This window comes from Musa acuminata, chromosome BXJ1-4 (assembly GCF_036884655.1).
Source record: "Musa acuminata AAA Group cultivar baxijiao chromosome BXJ1-4, Cavendish_Baxijiao_AAA, whole genome shotgun sequence".
Classification (NCBI taxonomy): Eukaryota; Viridiplantae; Streptophyta; class Magnoliopsida; order Zingiberales; family Musaceae; genus Musa; species Musa acuminata.
In genome coordinates, this window is record NC_088330.1 from 44,634,024 (window position 1) to 44,653,956 (window position 19,933).

Below are 19,933 nucleotides of genomic sequence, written 5' to 3' on the forward strand. Positions count from 1 at the left end.
TCCTCAGAGCAAGCCATCCTCACTGTTTGCTACCTTCTCGCCATGCCAATCCACCTGGCAGCAAAGTTATCTTACGTCTGACATGGCAGAAGCATCTAGCGCTGTAAAAAGGACCGGCAACTTTGTCTGGGCAAAATGCTTCCAAGCTGCTGAACAACTTTGCCCCAATCATTTAGATGAAAAAGTCTCGCACCATTTAGCTTGCACACCCTACTCAACACCTGTTTAGGTAACCTACTCTGATAAATATATCTATATATATATATATTATTTTTGGTTGGCTATTAGAATCAAGTGTCGTAAATGAAGCAGAAATTATATGTATCCTCTCCAAAGAGAGAGAGATGTATTGTGTAGCAGTATTTTTGCAACCAGGAACCAACTAGTACAAGTACTTCAGGTTTGGAAGAGTTGTTCTTCATCACAGGCCATTATGGAAATGCAAAAAGAAGAAAAAGATGTTGTACTCTTTCAACAAACAAGGACTCCCTGGAAATCCCAGCTAGCAGCAAATTATTGGGAATAACCGGGGTGTAGGAATCTGCTTTTGCAGGCTCACATGCCTGAGAACCTAAAGATATGGTATTTTATCAGATAAATATATGTCGAAGAAGCACAGTAATTGGCAATTCCAAGCCTTCTTTTGTTTCTTAGTTTCATCCTATTGCCTTTTACTTGCAGTTTAGAATCCATCCACATCGATCCTCGATAAATGAGAAGAATAGACAGGTTAAAACGGCCGACAAAAGGAAAGAAAAATCCAAGAATACCTGGGAGTCGGATGGCGGATGGAGTGCTTTCAGCCAAGGAGAGATATTGACGCGGCTCAATCCAAGTACATGGCTACTCGAGCATCCAACCATGGCTTCAGATTGAGACACGCCAATACCTCTTACATCCCGAGCACAATCTCTGATACACTCAGCCACGTATCTCTGACGGCGAGGATGCTTCCCGATTCAGATGCTAAGGCCACCGGATAGAGAGAAAACACGCGCGCGCGCGCGTGTGGGATCCCGGAGCCAAGAAACAAGGCTTGTGCAAGGAGCGAGAAGGGGAGAGAGAGAGAGAAAGAGAGAGAGAGAGAGAGCGGGAGGTGATGGAATCGAGGAGTGGGTTGCTTATATAGTGGCACGAAGCATGGAAGAAGAGTTTACATGAACCTTAATTCTTCGCTTGTATCGAAGTCGACGATCGAGCATCTTCCTTTGTGTTAGCTTGCCGCCTACAGGCAGCCACTTTTGTGGCTGTTCACGCTCTCCGGTTCGATTTTTTTTTTCCATGGCTCGAGAATGCTGCCTAAAGGGAAACCGCAACAAAAAAGGAGAAAAGAGAGAGGAGAAAGGGAAGTGTGATGGGGCGGGCCATGGTGACACGTCTCATTACTATCGCCCAATAATCATGCCACATATACATATATATGTTTTGTTTTTGTCTATTTTTATCTTCATCTTCTGATCTCATTGACTGTCTCTCCTATTTACCGATAATAGACAAAGTCCACAGGTTCACGGCAGGTGTCGATATGCTCATTAATTGTAGCAAGTAGAGAGCGATGTGGACGCAACCATAACGAATGATTGTGGCGAGCGTTCTCAATTTAGAGAACGTGGGATCAATTTACGTTAGATGCCATGCATCGAAGACACTATAACCCCATCGCCTTTCTTTCTGCCTTCAGTTAGTTAGATTCTATTATCGATGACTCGGTCGTCATTTACTTGTGAATTCCTATCATTCCCCTCGAAAAACCCCTCTTTCGCTTCGAGCTGGTGATGCAAATCGCTCCACGAGGATTGAGACTTTTTGTGAGATTTCCAATGTAGGATACCGAGTTTGGATATGATTGGAGTAGGATGTCAGTCAGTCATATTTATTACTCAAGTCACTCCACACTGCTACGAGTAGCAACTTGTTCTGCAACTGTTGTACAAAGATGATGAATGGTTGGGATCCGGATTCGATGCCTTGTTGCTCTTTTGTTTATGAACAGAATTTTTCTTCTCATGCTGGATAGCAGCATCAAACTTTGTTCCTTGAAGTGAACCAGATACATCCAGGATTTTATACAGTTAACCTACACGGCGCAGAGGAACCCATCGACTGTTTCACCAATCGACACCTGCGATGGCAGGCATTGACCTGCAGGTAACGCGTGGGTTTCTGTGTACGCTTTCGATCGTCCGGAATCTGAAAGGACGCAGTCCCCAGAGGTCTCGGCAGCAGCCGTGGTGGTGGTTGGGTCGCATTGACTTCCCCGGGGCCATCCTTTTCCTCTCGCGCTCACATCACACTGCCCCAAATGCTTCCGAGTTTGAGAGCATTCGGTTCTCATAGGCAACTGCTGGTACTGCATCACCGTCATGACCCCAAGCCACCAATTTTTTTTCCGTTTTTTTTTTTTTATACTTTCACCTCCGTAGAAGCCATGTCCGATGATGATCAGAGGGGGGGGGGCTCTTAGAGGGAGAGGGAGAGGGAGAGAGAGAGAGAGTGTGTGTGTGTGTGTGTGTGTGTTCTTGCCAATGTGGCAGCAGCATCGATAGAGAGAGTCTGATCAAAAAAATGCATGCAGGAAAAGAATCGCATGTGTGGTGCATGTGAAGTAGTGGGGAATGACAGAAATATGGCTCATGTCTCACAAGCACGCATGTGTCCCGCATTCCTCACTGGTCCCCGAGACGACCTGGACTGCACTCGCCCATAGGTTCTTCTTCTTGCGTCGTCATGATAGCTCCAAACCAGAGACCATATCCGGTACAAAGATTGATATCGATGGATCTCCCCCATCCATCGATGTGGCATGAACTGGCCGTGATGGATTCTCCCGATCCTCCACAGGACTTGTGGTCGTACACGAGAGAACACGCACTAGATCTCGTTGCAGCTCTGCTCTCATCTGCAGCGCAAACTCAGATTCAAAGCATGGGGGAACCGGAAACAATGCTATCTAGTTGCGGATGGCGAGTGTCTTATCATCGCCGTGAGGGCCGGAGTTCAAATCACAGTGAGTGATAAACCACACATTGATTTTTTTCTTTCCATAAAGAAGAAAGATGCTACCCTGGTACTTTTGGGATTACCGGGGGGTAAGGTAAGCTGACTGAGCTCCCAAGAGAGACAAGACAGGCCAAAGTTTTGAAGCGTGAGATGGAATCTTGCCCCACTTGTACTTTCGGGACCCTGTGACGGGTGGATACATCCATGTAATGATTGTGGACTGGTACACAAGGGGAGCATTTAATGGCATCACGCGAGGTGTTATCTCCTCCACCCCTGACTCAGCTCTGCTTCGGAGTCTCCGTGCTTCCTTTGGTGGGGTTTACGGTGGTGGTGGTGGTGAGTTGGCTGATTCGGCTGATAGACCCTGTTGTCTGCTTCTCTTGTTGCTTTGTCCTCATTTTTGTTGGGAAGATTATGCCTCGGTCGATGCTAATCGGACTGTTGTCAGTGTGATGGAATGACTCATGGGACAATGTTAGATTATGGTGGTGTCATTCTCACAGCCTTCGCTCCAAATTTCTCTCTGTCGAGTGGGTTCTTTGCCGAACATGCTACAAACTCAACAAGTTCCATTTGTCTAAGACCTCAAGAATCTGTGCGGCAACACTTGGGTTGTTCTTTTCTTATGGGAAAGAAACAATGGTGATGCCTACCGATCCTTGTGTCTCTCTCAAGACAACAAGGCTTAAAAATCTCCTGTGACACCAGAGTGCACCAGAGATTAGATCCATGAACATCTATCTATCTACATCATGTGAGGCCGATGAGTTGTTGGAACATCATCTACATGCCATGATCGAGGGATTTAATTGCTGATGCAACCTATATTTTGGTTCACAGCCAGAACCTCGAAGAAGTTGACGACTGTAGTCTTTCTTCTGGAGTCTGGAGCCGGCCTGCCTGCCTGGTAGGTCCACTAGCCCAAGATAAGCGAATCACTGTCACTCAGGCCGATCTCCATGGACAGTGAACGATCAACTTTCAGATTCATTGATCGATCTTGCATTGGGAAAACATGTTAAAGCGAAATATTTTTTTTCTTCTTTGTCTATCAAAATGAGTTTCTCATCAAAATACTTGATATCCAAATGAAAATATCAATCAGTACAGCATAAATAATAGAGTAAAAATCAATCACACGGTGATATCAAATCTTTTAACGCGAAAAACTTAATGTGGGAAAAACCATGGGATCGTAGTCCACCTCAAACTTTCACTATCAATAATAATGATAACGGGTTTACAGTAGGTCTTCTCTAGAATAATTAAAGAATCAGAATAACATAGAATAATTAAAGGATCAGAATAACATCAAAATCTATGATCTTCACCGGAGAATAACATATCTTCATCTTAAAAAAATTTTAGATTTTATAAAATAAATATAGCAGGAAAGTACCTTAGAGAGGGTAAATTGTAGATCAACACCGTTAGGATTGTAGAGTTTACTGTAAGGATTCTCCACATAAAATTTGGATCAAAACTGAACCATTGATCGTTAAGTAGAAAACTCAGAAATCTTATTTTTTTTCTTTTCTTTTTTTTTTTCCTGTACGCAGCCGCACGCTGCACGCTCACTGCAGACGCTGCCCTCTCTAATTTTATCCTTTCTCTCTTAATTATTAATTTCGACTCAAACATCCCAATTTATCCAAGCACACGTATGGGCTACACCCAACATCTTGAAAGTAATCTTCACGGGGACTGAGAGATAACAGTCGAGGTTTTTGTTCTGCCACTCATGTTTCCCGGTTCTTTCCACCTACAGAATCATAAGATTACTACTCTCTTCCTCTGAGGGAGAGTATACGAACAACAGTAATCCTATAAGAGAATGTGCGACGTGTTGTTTCTCATGTCCAGAAAAGAGTCTAATTCTGTAGACAGCAACTCGTGTTCCTTCCTGCGCATGCATCACAAAGCGGAACTCCCGAGGCAGATATCGTGTAGATAACACTTGAGAATCATTTGCAAATTTGAAGGCCAAAACAAAAAAGTAATTGCTGACTTAGGGAATCATCAAACATGAAATACATGCTGAAAGATAGTGAGAGGGAATCTTTTGTATCATATAATTCAGAAAAATCATAACGTTATGGTTTCTTGAACCATAAACCATCCGATTGATAGAAAACTTGGCCTTATGGTTTTCTGCTTCTGGGGAAGTGCATTCTCAGAACATATTATTATTATTATTATTATTATTATTACTATTATTCAGAATCATTATTAATTTCCATCATCTTCTTCACCCAATTTTTTATTTACGGTTCAATCTGGGGATGCTTGTGACGTATGGACGACGACTTTATATATATCTTTTCTTTTCTCGGTAGGTGGATCGTACAGTATTTTTAGTGTCGGCACCAAAATTGGTGAACAAGCAAGCATACAAAAAAGTGCCTCTCTCTCTCTCTCTCTCTCTCTCTCTCTCTGGAAAGCTTGTCTTTCTCCGGTAACCTTGAAGTTTCCATGAAAAGTGTTGATCAAAGTGGTGAAAAATGCAGTTCAATATTTATGGTGATGAACACAGATCTAAAATCGGTTGTTTGGTGAACCAATCGAATGACTTTGACCAGAATCATGATAAATAACTTTTGCGAGCTTTTATCTTTTGAGGATGACATGAAGAACAGACCATAAATTTCTTTCTTTTTGGAAGCTCGCAAGGTCCTTTAAAACTTGTCATAATCCCACATGGGGTTCACGGAGCCCAAGAAGAGACACCCAAAGTTCACCGAGGACTGCAAGCCTCCATTTTACCACGACTAATTTCTCGACCATTTGTCCTAACATTTTATCCAACAGAGATGACCGACCACCAAAAGAAAATACGACTCCCGAGGTGGAAGAATCACCGCAGCCGCCCGATGCTCAAACACCCAAATGTTCTTTGGACTTCACCGGCTTATCGTAGACGAAGCAGCATTTCGTTTTCCCCTGTGCCTCTGCAGAGAACTTTATCACGTGAGAAGAGGGCCCAAGTTTGTACCGCCGGCCAACTTTTTATAACGCAGAACGAAGCCTTCCTCTTTTGCTTTGTGAGCCAAGCAAAAAGGCTTTCGTCGTGTTCTTTTTAGGAGTTGGAGTGCTCCGAAGCTAAAACAAGCATTTCCATATTATACGTAGAAAGGCCTTCCCAACACTCGAATCATGAACGCTTCAACTTTAAGATTGGATTTGAGAGTAGATAGATAGGTCCTGCCTTCACTTCTTTTATCAGCTAAAATGGCAACGGATACTCCAAACGACTTGGATCAACTCCTCATGCCTTGGAAGAAGTCTTCGAGATAAGATCCAATCAGTCTTCAAGTCCGTAGAGGTAGCAGCTAAAGAACAAAGGACATGGAATTAGTCCCAACCATGAACAACAGGAAGCCTCACCGCACCCACCGGCAAGGCAAGCAGGCAGGCAGGCAGGCAGGCAGTCAGGTAGCATCAAACGCATCGCATGTGGTGCCCCTCTTCCCAAGCACGTGGAGTCGCAGGCATTCTGCCTCCTCCTCAGTCCACACCGAGTGGTTTCCAAGGTAAAGCATACGACCAACCTGTGGTATGTATGATACGAGCGTCCTCCCCAGAGCACAAAAGTAAAGAAATCCTCATAGAAAGAGGAGAAGCTCTGCAAGTTTAATATAAGATTGCTCTGCTCACCTCCTTGGGATCCACGTTCAGATAGATACGCTGCATTTTCATCAGATTACATCGATGCCCTTTACCTCAACCCCACTTTCTGCTCCTTGCGTGGTTGTCACTGCATGACAAGAATGGAAGAAGGCTCGTCTTTCTTATTCTCCTGCCTGCTTTTGAGCTCCGACCACGTGAAGGGGAAGGAAGGAGGTGGTTGGATGGTTATTATTGAAAGCTTGGTCTGCTCTTCTTCCTGTGAACGACATTATTTGCCCTTCTTCCATCAACGCATTATGGTGAACACCCATTTGGCTAGTCAATAATAATAATAATGTTTGGTACAGTTGCAAGGACGAGTCTGAATTGCCCTTTCCTCCTCATTTTGTTAAGTCAATGCGTAAAACCAAGAGCCGCTCTGCGATCTAACTCTTCGAGTTCGAGGACAGATCCGCCACTTCTCTACTCCATCAACATGAACCGGCGGTGGAGACTTGTTATCTGTGACAATTTCCCCGATGGGCTCAGGAAAAGAAATGGTAAAGCCACCCCCACTTGCCTTGCTCATTTATCGAGTGTGCTGTATGCGTCGATCATGACACATTAGTGTGTCTCGATCATAGCTGCTGTCGAATAGTAAATTCGTATGTGCTACCCAGGCCAGGCATCACTGCTGTCATTCTTGACGACGCATCTGGGACTACCGTTAAACAGCTCTTTCGAGTTTACCGCAGATTGGTATTCGATCAGCACTCGGAGATAAATTATTATATAGAGGTTCGATACACTTACTATAATCAATCGAGTAAACTCGGTATAAAAATCTCGTATTTCCTAGATCGCTGCGGCTTGTAACCATGTTTACGAAGAACACTGTTAGTAGCTGAATCTTCTACAGATGCAATATAGATAGATAGATAGATAGATAGAACGAAATACTCATGTAAACATCCTACGATTGAGCTTCCTCCATCCGCTCATCCATCCCTATTTCTTTTATCTTTCTATGGCCTTCATTCACCCAAGAACACTCGGGACCCACATGATCGCTTCCTTTCTTTTGCATCGCCCTGTTGCGTGTCCCACCAATCTGCAAAAGACGTTCCAACTTCGACTCACAGATCAAACACTGTGCACGAGAAAAAAAGTAAATTTTGTGGAATAGCAACTCTCACGGTCACGTTTGGGTAATCCTTCTTCTTTATAAAGCCTTGTTTTTCTTGCCCTCTTTTAGTTGGTGGGTCTTCGTTCCTTCTTCTACCGTCCACCGCAAAGGTGGAAATAGACTGAGTTGAGAGGGAGAATCCAAAATCTCAAGTCCTTGCAGCTAAAGATCCCATTTTTATCTCTTGTTTCGATCTTCTTGGTTTCTCTCAAGCAAATTGAATTCCCTCAGTTTGCTGAATTCGACCACTGTTTGACGTGATCCTGCCGGTTTTCTTCTGTTTCATGGATATGTTCTCTTTACTGAGAAGAGATGGCGAATGATGATCCCAAGGGGTTTGTAGCGGTTGAATAATAGGAGAGGCGAACAAAGGAAGAGAAGCTATGAGCTTCAGGAGAGGAGGAGAGTTGTCGGCAAGGGGATTGGTGTCCAAAAAATGGACTTTGTTGCTCTGCCTTGGAAGCTTTTGTGCTGGTCTGCTCTTCACCAACAGGTGCCGATTTCCTCTCTTTAGTTTCTTCACACTTTGAGCCTTTTGCTGCCGCCCTTTTGTTTACTTGTCGTAAAGAAGGATCTTCTGCTTCTGCTCATGGTTTGTTGAGTTGTATTTTTTGCTAATTTTTTCTTCTAAATTCTTTATTGGATTAGTTTTTGTCATATCGATCAGTCGATCGCATTTTTTAGTTTCGGATTAGTTTTAACTTGTCACTTTTAGCTGCAGATCAGCCGGAATAAACAATTGGCCTGATACAAATAGTAACACTGATTTGTGTGACAATGAAAACTTGGGTTCTGTTTGGAAATTTTAGGAAGCTCAGGTTGTTGGAAGATATGGTGCCGCAAATAATTTATTGTTATCATCAGAAACTATACTTTGTTCTCAGTTTGATACAAGGATGAGTTTTGAGAATAGGAAGCCGAGCACTCGTAATTTGGCTTGTTTCTTAAGGCAAATGCTAATTGTTACATTTTCACCTTGGTTCATGCCCAAAGCTTGTGCAAAGTTGGTCATATATTTTGGCTAGATAGCTCTGGCTTGGGTCAGGTTGTGTTTTGGTGTACTGGTTTTTCTTTGTTACTTTGCTGATAATGATAAACAGATTGATCTCAAGAGTGTATGTCTTTTTATATCAATACAGCAGCTTAGGTATATGAGTCGTAGCAATTCTGCTTTACACGTTCTCAGCATCATTCTGTGCTTCAACAAGTTACAATTCTTTTGTTATGCTTTTTAGTTTTCGGTGGGACCGACCGAATTGAAATGCTTATGTAGAAAGATGATCATAGGTGCAAACTTCATTCCTTTGACAAATGATGCTTTAACTGTCTTTAGTTTGAAGCTTCGTTTACTTTTTTATAAAATTCTTTGCTTGAGTGTAGCATCTACTTTTTGGCAAAACTATGACTCATCAGATACTGAGTCTGAACAATGGTGACAGTTGGACGATGCCTGAAGCAAAGGACATTATCAAGACAACAGGAACCGGAGACAATAAGATGAATCTTGTTGCCAACGACTGTAATTTAAGAACAGTGAGTGTGTTAACCTTCATGTCATATTGATGTTTCAATTTAATTACTAATATGAGCATGTGGTTATACATGTTGTGTTGCTGTTGGCCTGTTGCATTCTGCTTCTTCCTTAAGCTACTGATTAACCAGCATCGCCATGTTGATGTCTCATGATCACACATCGTGTTTTTTATGTATTTCAGAATGATGAAAAACAAGAGCCTAAAGATATACCCAACAAAATTTCAAATGCACAACAAGCTATACAGTAAGTCTTAGTATTCTTTGTGTAATTGTAATTCTTTCAGTATTTAAGTTTTAGTCATAATGGTAGTAGTACATGTGATGACACCTAGGAGATCCAATTAGTTACCATATGCTCAGTAATAGAACTTTGTGCAGGACACTAGATAAAACAATATCGAATTTAGAATTGGAATTAGCCGCTGCCAGAGCTGCACAAGAGTCAATACTCAATGGTGCTCCATTGGCAGAGACTCTAAAGGCTACCGAAACTACTGCTCCAAGGAAATATCTGATGGTTATAGGAATTAATACTGCATTTAGCAGTCATAGGAGAAGAGACTCGGTTCGTGCTACTTGGATGCCTCAAGGTTCTACTTCTACCTTCATTTTCTTCTTGTTGCATGATAATTTATTGCATCTGATCATCAAATTCTTTCTTTGTTAAAAAAAAAAATACAATAGGCGAAAAAAGAAAGAAGCTGGAGGAAGAGAAAGGTATTATTATTCGCTTTGTTATTGGTCACAGGTGAGTACCTGAAATTCTACTTTCACCGTGAAACATGTTCTTGTAGATTATTCCTTTCTTTGCTCTGTCCATGTTCATCGCTCTCTCTCTCTCTCTCTCTCTGCTTAGTTTGCATGTATATATGCAAGTATATGTGTGATATGCAAACAACATGACTTTTGAGACCTACAGAATTTATCAATAAGATTTTAATTTCTTGATTATGTGGCACAGGAAAAAAATTCTCGTACGGGTCAAAATTTTGTCATAAATGTGACAGCATAATCAATGACCCTGGTTAAACCAGCTGAACCCATCAGAATTAGCAGTTTGAGGAGGGATAGAGGGAGACCTAATAGAACTGTTTTAGAAATAATAAAAAAAGCTTTGGCTGCTCTTATTTTGGCTAGTTATATAACCCTAAATATATAACAATGGCAGTAAATCCATGTAGCTGACCCCAACTAGCTGGGACATTATGACTTCTTGTTTTATAATGAATGGTCCACAAGTTGCTAATGAGGATGTATACAAACTTGGTTATTTGATGAACTGAAGCCTGCTTTAATTTTTAGGTTATTAGTATTACTACATTTGAACACCATGCCTGTCCATCAACCCTATCCCGGATCGCTACATTTGAACATGTATCTTTAGATCGATTAAAAAACAGAGAGAGAACAACATTGAGAATATTTCTGGCTTTCATTTTACTTGATATGATTTTGTTACTTATGCAGCTCATTTTGATTTTCAATCTCACTGCCTTGAGATACTCTAACAGTGCTACCTCTGGTGGAATTTTGGACAAGGCAATTGAAGCCGAACATAGAAAGCATGGGGACTTCATGAGGCTGGTATGATTTGCTCTTTTTGAGTTTTTCTTAACACAATGCAACTTGTTATTATGACAAATCATACGTTCTCTGGTTAACTCACAATTGTCCAGTCATATTCTTCCATTTGGCAACTGGAAGCGTTTTCGATGTGATCAAGGTATACATTCTTGATCTCATACCATAAAATGTTTGCAGGATCATGTTGAGGGCTACCTTGAGTTATCAGCCAAAACTAAAGTATATTTTGCTACTGCTGTCTCCATGTGGGATGCAGATTTCTACATCAAAGTAGATGATGATGTACATGTAAACATTGGTAGGTAAAACAGAAATTTGCAGTAGTTATGTATATGTTTCTCTCTAGCAACATGAAATTTAGTTTTACAAGCATCTTATATCATCATAGCAAGTAAGTGGATTTGCTGCCCAATCTGCTTCCCGGTTCTCAATCAGAGCAAGCAACTTTCTCCAATCTAAAGAAAATACCCGGAGCTACATCCTGTTTATATTTAAATACCCTGCTTGCTTCCATTATTTCACTCTAGGTACGCAGGATGTGCACCTACATAAATTTAAACATTTACATGCACATCCATAGGGAATCATTTGGGACGTGTCAATGATGATCTGCTTTCCCGTTCACCAGAGTCACATGCCTTATATGCTATTCCCCTACCCTTTTTTTTTCTTCTAACTCTATAACTAGGAAAAGAAATATTATTGATGAAGAATTAGGAAAGGAACTGTCAGAATAACACCCTCCGATTGTGAAAAAAAGATTAGTGCCTAATGGTTCCCAGCTCTTACATTTTTTCTTTCTGTCTGTCTGCATTTTCTGGCCAAAGTCACCCATAGTTTCTCAAAAGAATGTGATAATATGAATTGGATTCTGTTCTCTCTGTGGTGACTGAATGATCCATATGATCGATTTTTCCATTTATTATAGGAGAATCTCGTACGTAAATTTGGAGAATTTTGAAATGGCATGTTACTCCTGTAACACTCGATATTGGCTGTATTCTTCAGAAAAGTATATCTTTCTGTCTAAGTATTAAACCTAGTCTTTTTGATGGATTTAGTAAGTTTTTGAAATTTTGCAAGATGAAGATTGGTGATTTGGACTCTTCAGGGGCACATGCAAAAGCCTTGTAGCATAGAGAATTTGTTTGAAATTCTAGTCTTTGTTGTTGACATTGAAAATTTTGCTTCTAAATTAATCTGATATAGTTCTGGGCTTTGTCTTATGTTAATTATCTTTCTGATACGTTCAATACGTAGGAGTATATGCTATGCAACTATCAACATGGTGTAAGTTTCAAAGTGTCTCATGATGATTTCATAATTTTATCTAGCTTTAGTTGCTAGCATCTCAAAATCAATCTTTATTGTCAACAATAGATTTCAGCTTTCTCTTGAGAAAACTTGATACTCTTGAAAAAGAGCATATGACATTTTAGCCAGTGATTGTGATGGTGCTAATGTCATGCTTGTGGTAAATGACTATTGTCTTGTTGTCAAATGTGGTTATGTTGAATCATCAATTTTTTTTATTTTAGCAACTCTTGGAGCAACCCTGGCCAAGCACCGGTCAAAGCCTCGGGTGTATATTGGATGTATGAAATCTGGTCCAGTCCTAGCTCAAAAGTAAGCATGTTTCTTTTTTTTTTTACATGATGATATTTGTGGTTGGCAAGTATGATATAGTATTGGTCTCAACATCAGCTGTTGTTATTCGACAGGGGGGTGAGATATCACGAACCGGAGTACTGGAAGTTTGGAGAGGAGGGAAATAAGTATTTTAGGCATGCCACCGGTCAGCTATATGCCATTTCAAAGGACTTGGCTACTTACATATCCACAAACCAGTAAGTTGCATTTAGCGTGAACTTTTTGCTACATCTTTCCTGCGCTTTGAGTCCATATCTTCTGAGGTGTGCTACTAGTGTGGGAATGCCACATCTATCGTAAGAATTATATTCTGAAATTTGAACTGTTTTAAATCAGACCTCTTATGGAACTTGTGATTCTCTTAACATTAGGCATGTGCTTCACAAGTATGCAAACGAGGATGTCTCATTGGGATCATGGTTCATCGGACTGGATGTCGAACATATCGATGACCGGAGACTATGTTGTGGTACTCCACCTGGTAAGTTATCAATACAGAAGAAGCAACAGCCATGTATTAACCATCTTTTTTGTCCATTCACCAAATGTACTAGTAGACTTTTTTTGTTTTGATCCAAGTCCATTATGCTTTCGTTTAACCTTTGGATTATAAGTTGTGGCTTCGTGCTACATGCATGTGCCGTTAACGTCGGCGGTGAATGTTGAGAGTTGCATGACTAAGAATTCTGCAGATCAGTGATTGAGCTTGGACTAATGCATTAGTGCTATGCGCCGTGCAGACTGCGAGTGGAAAGCCCAAGCAGGCAACATCTGTGTTGCTTCATTTGATTGGAGCTGCAGCGGCATTTGCAATTCTGCCGAAAGAATTAAGGAGGTTCATCGGCGATGCGGGGAAGGCGAAAAGACTGTCTGGAATGCTGTCTTCTGAAAGAAGCATCCGTTCGTTGTATCTGAACATGTAAGTATCCGACTTGGAAACAGGGTCACAGTGGATTTCTTCGAGTGAGGGGCTTTTTCATTTTTCGTTTATGAAAGGATTCCCAAAGCAGCAAGAAAGAGAGAGAGAGAGAGAGAGAGAGAGTGTGAGGGAGCAGCAGGTCTCCCCCCTCCTCCCCCACCACCACCACCACCACCACCACCACCACCACCACCACATTCTTTAGAAATAACTGATGGCCATTGCATGCTGTATTTTGTAACCTATGTTGAAGTTGTAATAAAGTGCTAATGATCTATTCAATAGATTTTCCTGTTTGTTGCTTCAAGATCACGGAGGTGCTTTCCCTTTTGATTCCTTGGGATGCAGAAGTGACCTGCCTCTCTCTTGGTAGTTGACCTGCAGAAGAAAATACAAGGAACAACAAGTCTCCGATTGATCGTTGTCTATAAACTTTACTTGGAAGGCAACTTGTTTGGACGAGTGCACCGATTCATATAATCAATGTACACTAGGATTGAAAATTGGTAAGCTATGCAAGTATAACTAGTGCACATTAGGAGACCATGCCTCAAGAATCCAACTCTCACTCCGATTAAGATGACCGACCGACCACCTTGGCATTATTAAGTTCTTGCTGTTTTGTTTTATTTTATTTTATTTTTTATGAAAAGAAAATTATATATATATATATATATATAGTACCGGTACGAACTGTGTTGACCTCGTTCATGTATAAAGGCAATGGTACCTTCATAGTTTGGCGTGTTCCTTAGAAAGAAAGAAAGAAAGACCTGCGAAGTCAAAAGTTCCGATGACTGCAAAATGATGTCAGAATTTCGACATGGATGATTAAGAATTCCGACATCTCAGTAAAGACGCACGCAAGGCCTCAGTAAAGAAGCACGTACCGGAGTGATCAGGGATGGGTCCTCGACGCACGCAAGGCCTCTCTTGCTTGCCGAAGAAGCATGTACCGAGGTTAATTATATTGTCATCTTTTCTTTTTGGCTGAGGGAGGAACGAGAATAAAAAGAGTTATAATCTATGTTTTTTTATTTTCTCTTGTTTATACGAGTTCATATCAATTTAATCGTAATAGACCATATTCTATTTATTAAAATAATAAATTTTTACCTAATAATCTCTCATTAGTTCTTATTTAATCTCGTGCATAAGATCTAATAATTCAGGAACTATATCTAATAAGAAAATGAGTCCAATGGATATCTCATATTCAAACATCTACTCGTCATTAACACCTGATTATCTAAACCCAATATTAAAATAACCGTGAGTCATATCTATCAGAATTTCTTCAAATTCAGTAAATTATCATCTCTTATAATAATTCGCTCAACTCATCGACTACGAACGTACTAGGCTACTATATCGCAATCGAAATTTATGGCTTTTTGCTACTTCTTGAAGTCTATACTCATAATAGCCTCCTCGTAGGTCTGAGGATCAATATCCTCAACATCCTCTCCTATAATATGTCTCACATATTTTTCAAGAGGATGAGATACTTTGTTGGACCTACGTAAAATTGTAAGTTGTGTGCTAGGTACATGAATAGACTCAAGTTGTGGAATTGTGCTTGAGTTAGGTTCTTCAATCTCGCTCAACTTTATCACGCTCTCACAGTCTCCATCAAGAATGTGTTCCTTCTCAAGGAACACTGCATTCTTAGCTACAAAGATCTTTTGGTCCTCGAGATGATAGAAATAATACCCATAAGTTTCCTTGAGATATCCCATGAACTTACACGGTTTCGTCTTAGATTCCAACTTGTCGAGGTTGTATCTCTTAAAATGAACAGGATAGCCTCAAATCTTAACAACCTTAAGATTAGATTTTTTTCTCTTTCCATATCTCATATGGTGTCAACACGATCGATTTAGTCAGAACTCTATTCAGAAAGTAAGCAACGAATATTATGGCATATCCCTAGAATGAAATGGGTATATTAGTGAAACTCATCATGGATCATACCATATCTGACAACGTGTGATTTCTCTCTTCTGATACATCATTGAGCTAAAGCAATCACATCACATGAGCAATCATACTAGAGGATTATGGACCACAGCCTAATATAATCTAGCTCAAGCCAACGAGCTCAATCACTCACATCACAATCTATGTGTGTATCATCGCATCTCTATGCATCGTGATCGTTTGTCTCGATCTCGTGGGTCCTATTATCACCTCTACCCTTTTGCTGCACCTCTTCTTCGTGTAATTACAACAAAATCACATGCACGTAAACTTGATAGTAAATAAGAAAAAAATAAAAGCTCATAAGCTCCAATAATAATAATCATATCTTATTATACATACATCACATCACACGATTTATGATCATCATAAATCTTTTGTTGATAAGATTAGAATAAATAAGATTAAATATTTCACTCTCACAATGATAAAGATATTAATATAAAATTTTAAATTAAAAAATTAAAATACAAAAAAGATCTGACTAAAAGGACTAATAGGTAATTAGGTCCGAGTGGGCGGTCTTCTTCATGTGGCCCACCATCGCGAGTGCCGTCCATAGATTAGCTATTGCAGTCCACTAACAAGGACAAACCAGAATGGAAAAACCTGTCAAAAGATCCAAGATGATCCATGTGAAACGAAGGCCGCTCGACATGCTATGATTGCTTCCGGTGAACAGGCTCTGTCCACTCAACCACCACGCTTTGGAAACTGCTTTATTGAGAATGGCCTGCTGCTTTCCTTCCTAGCGCTCTAAGCAGTTACCGGTTTCAGCTCTGCGACTCTGTCTGATCTGCTCGCGCTTGGGAAATGGGTGACCAAGCTGAATCCACTCTCATCTCCTCAAACAATCACCAAGTTTTCAGGGTGGTAGGCCTCTCCCTCAGGCTCGCAGCCATACCCCTGTGTGCTGCCTCCCTATGGGTGATGGCGACCAACAAGCAAGCCAATGAATCGTACGGAAAGGTGGAATTCAGCGACCTTCCCGGACTGAGGTGAGTGACTAGCGACGATCCCTTCTGTCCCGTTCTCTCGCTTCATGTTTTGCCACACAGGTACATGGTCTGCATCAGTGCCATCTCTCTTGGATACTCCGTCGTTTCGATCCTCTTCGCATGCCTCGGATGCGTCAACAACGACTGGTTCTTCTTCATCTCGGACCAGGTGTTACGATTAACTTGATCGCATCTAACGCCTTCGATGCGTAAGGCTTCTGATTCTTTTCCTTTTGCAGGTTGTGGCCTATTTGATGGTGACATCGGGGTCTGCGGTGGCCGAGGTGCTCTATCTGGCGCGTGAGGGCGACAGGAAGGCGTCATGGAGTGAAGCGTGCAGCTACTACGGGAGGTTCTGCGACAGGACGAAGGTGTCGTTGGCGCTGCACTTGGCGGCCCTGCTTTGCTTCATCGCTCTATTTCTGGTGTCATCTTACACGGTGTTCAGCAAGTTCGAAGCCCCTTCGGTTTCGGATTCTTCCAAAGGGGTGGGAGAATAGATTTGGGATGTGGTAGGTACTCCTGTAAACGCTTAGCCGTGTCGTCGAAACAAATCTAGTCCTAACCTAAAGTGCTTGGATATCCCTAGGCTTTCGCTATTATTACTCTGAAACGCTTGGCCTGCTGCTGTTGAGTTGCTTTAGCAGAGAAGGCCAGACGTGAAGTTTAATTAGTAGCCCAACATGTAGAGATAGATAGATGATGGAAAGAAAATGTTTAGCACATCTTCGCTGCTTGCTTTCTCAAGGTCGAGAACCTCCTGATGAAATCAATTTCCCTGGCTGATGCAGGGCCGGGGAAGGATATATTATGTCGTGTACCCAAAGACTCAAAATTCTCTGTAAACATACGTGATTTAAATGATTTAGAAACAAAATTTTGCACAATTTCCACAGTATATGGTATGGCCATGAAATTCGATAATATTCCCCATGAATTTTATCTACAAGGATGCTAAACTTTCCATGATTTTTATCTACAAGGATGGCTCCTGCATCTTAGGAGGAGCCAAATGTGTTCTCTCGCCGCTGTAGAGGTCATGTAAAGAAAGAAAACCATCTTCGTCTTTGTGTTCCTCGTAGATGGCAGACATCAATGCAGCTGCAACAGCGAGTCATACATCAATGCCATGAGCTTGTAGCAAAAGGAGAATACAAGCTGAATATAAAGTAGATCATTTCACCTGTAGGTGACAATGTGTTCTTGACAAAAACGAAGATGCCCTTCTCTGTCTGCACCCAGCTTAATCCTCTTCCGAAGGTGTTCGAAAACACCTGCGACCCTATCATTATTTTCATGTCCACCAAAGTAAGTAAAGGTGAACTCTAATTTGTTGACGCCAAAAGAAAATTGATGGTCTCGTTTATACAACTTCCTACCGTAGAGTCATGTCATAGTACTGTCTTATCCTCGAACACAAGGCTCATTCTCTAAGGTGTTCCTGTGAATATGACATTTCTATATCGATCCACGCAGTAAGAATACTTACAGACTCTGTGTATATGGAATCCTTTATATATATATATATATATATATATATATATATATATATATATATATATATATATATATATATATTTATTTATATATAAAACTTAACGTACACATAAATCATCCATCCTTACAAAAGAAAGAAAGATGCACGCTAAGTTCAGTGGCTCATGCCACATCTAACTGTATAACACAAAGAACTTAAACATACACATAAATCATACATGCTCAAACAAGAAAAAATGGATGCACACCGAGTTCAGCATTTCTCAAAAAATATATATCTATCTAACTGCATAACAAAAATGCCCAGCAATTAAATGCAGAAAATCAAACAATGATAAAGAAGACGGTAGTAAATAAATCATCAGCTACATGTTTGTCCACTTGGAGCAAAACAAACAAGAAAAGAATAATTACCATAATTCTAAACTGATCCCTATCGATGTAGAGAAGGATCATCAATATAAATTTCATGCATTTTTGAAATTCCTGTTGTTTTTTATATTCAATTTCCTCTCCTCCCAAAAAAAAAAAAAAACCAATCAATTTGATAAGTAGATAAGATTTCCTCAAGGCAGTTGAGGAAATCTCTAAGCAGTTGAGAAAAATCCTTCATACTGAATGTGTATAACCTCCTTATTGAATGTGTATAAATAGCTATCAAGAGCTCACTATCAAAATGAACTAGACAATTACATCTTATACATTTCATAGTTTCTTCTACAACTTCTATCTTTCTATATTCTTCGTTTAATTTTTATCATGGTATCAGAGCCACTTGCCTAAAGCATGTTCTCTTCTCACTGTCGACTCATCACTGTTGCTTCTCCAACTCCTACGGCAAAAGAAAATGCTTTAATTCTTATCACAATTGCCATTGAAAAAAATCACAAAAGATTATTCCACAACAGGAAGAACCAAACCGAGACCACAGAATCACAAGAAGCAAAAGAGAAAGTAAAACAAAAAGGGAAATCCTAGAAGCAGAGTTGCCACAGAAAACAGAATTCGTTCAGAAACCAAATCCTAACAGGAAAAGGATGACTTGTTGAGAGAGAGGAGAGGAGAGGAGAGGGATTGGAGGCGCAAACCAAGGGGATGCTCCAACTTGAAAGAATTCTTGGCCATCGTGGGGTTGGAATCCCGCCTGCAATTTCCAAAAAAAGCACACGAGCATCGGCACAAGAACAGGACAATCCAACTCTGAAATAACCAACCAAAGAAAGCACAAAATAAAACATAACCACGGATCGTTGGAGGAGAGGCGTACCGACTCAGGTGGAATGATCGAGTTTGGACTCCATCGATCCAGGGATCAATCGCAGGGGAGAATTCTTCGTCACGAAATCGAGAGAGAGAGAGAGAGAGAGAGAGAGGAAAGAAAGGACCGGTGCGTTGGGCGTGGTTCCGGAAATTGGCTGGGATCGGGAGGCGTGTGCGTGCAAATAATTGATAGGAACAATTTAATGGAATAGCTTTGCTATGATTTGTTATTATATCGTGGTCGATGTCGATGTCGATGTCGATGAACAAACACCTCCTCTCCTTTTTATCTTCCAACGACAGACGAGATTCTTATATCACCACCGCTGACCATCTCATTCGCATTCACTGTTCCTATCAAACTAATCGTCCACCACCACAGCATGAAAAATTCTCGACCGCTCGTCATCGGGCTCGCACGCAATTGTCCATTTTGACACACACACACACACACACACGTATTCATGATTAATGTATTCATCAATCTTCTGATGGTTATGGAATTGTGCTGAAGTTGTAACAACAGTGCATGTTATCTTTCCTTGGATCAGAGTCCATGATTAAACTGCTGGCCAACTTGAAGATCGTTCGAGTCTTCCTGTATCTGTACCTATACCTGTGTAAGTATGGCTACGATCATCATTGTCTTGGTTATCTTCTCTGGTATGTACACCTGTTCCTGTACCTATCTCTTTGGTACGTACTATACGTTTA

General features: G+C 40.8%; 2 protein-coding genes and 2 long non-coding RNA genes across 9 annotated transcripts; 2 read left to right on the forward strand and 2 right to left on the reverse strand.

Moving 5' to 3' along the window:
- Positions 1-440: 440 nt before the first annotated feature.
- On the reverse strand, positions 441-1,269 carry LOC135672689 (uncharacterized). The gene is made up of 2 exons (XR_010513049.1): positions 771-1,269; positions 441-571 (listed from the first exon to the last, which is right to left on the reverse strand). It is a non-coding gene; the product is annotated as an uncharacterized LOC135672689 (long non-coding RNA).
- Positions 1,270-7,848: 6,579 nt separating this feature from the next.
- Positions 7,849-13,791, forward strand: LOC103982096 (probable beta-1,3-galactosyltransferase 2). 2 transcript variants are annotated; one of them, XM_009398906.3, is made up of 11 exons: positions 7,849-8,288; positions 9,176-9,328; positions 9,511-9,575; positions 9,710-9,921; positions 10,016-10,079; positions 10,843-10,915; positions 11,093-11,213; positions 12,454-12,541; positions 12,637-12,762; positions 12,937-13,046; positions 13,306-13,791. In XM_009398906.3, the coding sequence occupies exons 1-11, from the start codon at positions 8,232-8,234 to the stop codon at positions 13,452-13,454; spliced, it is 1,218 nt and encodes a 405-aa protein (XP_009397181.2). In that variant the 5' UTR covers positions 7,849-8,231; the 3' UTR covers positions 13,455-13,791. The 2 variants fall into 2 exon arrangements, with proteins under 2 accessions (XP_009397181.2, XP_018681158.2); XM_018825613.2 differs by having other exon boundaries at positions 7,850-8,288; positions 9,235-9,328.
- A 2,234-nt stretch (positions 13,792-16,025) lies between these two features.
- LOC103982095 (CASP-like protein 2D1) lies at positions 16,026-17,187 on the forward strand. Its single transcript, XM_009398905.2, has 3 exons — positions 16,026-16,462; positions 16,523-16,631; positions 16,702-17,187. The coding sequence occupies exons 1-3, from the start codon at positions 16,278-16,280 to the stop codon at positions 16,960-16,962; spliced, it is 555 nt and encodes a 184-aa protein (XP_009397180.1). The 5' UTR covers positions 16,026-16,277; the 3' UTR covers positions 16,963-17,187.
- A 178-nt stretch (positions 17,188-17,365) lies between these two features.
- LOC135671954 (uncharacterized) lies at positions 17,366-19,514 on the reverse strand. 5 transcript variants are annotated; one of them, XR_010512915.1, is made up of 5 exons: positions 19,227-19,514; positions 19,048-19,103; positions 18,739-18,791; positions 17,646-17,920; positions 17,366-17,563 (listed from the first exon to the last, which is right to left on the reverse strand). It is a non-coding gene; the product is annotated as an uncharacterized LOC135671954 (long non-coding RNA). The 5 variants fall into 5 exon arrangements; XR_010512914.1 differs by having other exon boundaries at positions 17,646-17,903; positions 19,227-19,513; XR_010512911.1 differs by having other exon boundaries at positions 17,646-17,744; positions 17,842-17,903; positions 18,739-19,103; positions 19,227-19,511.
- Positions 19,515-19,933: the final 419 nt, after the last annotated feature.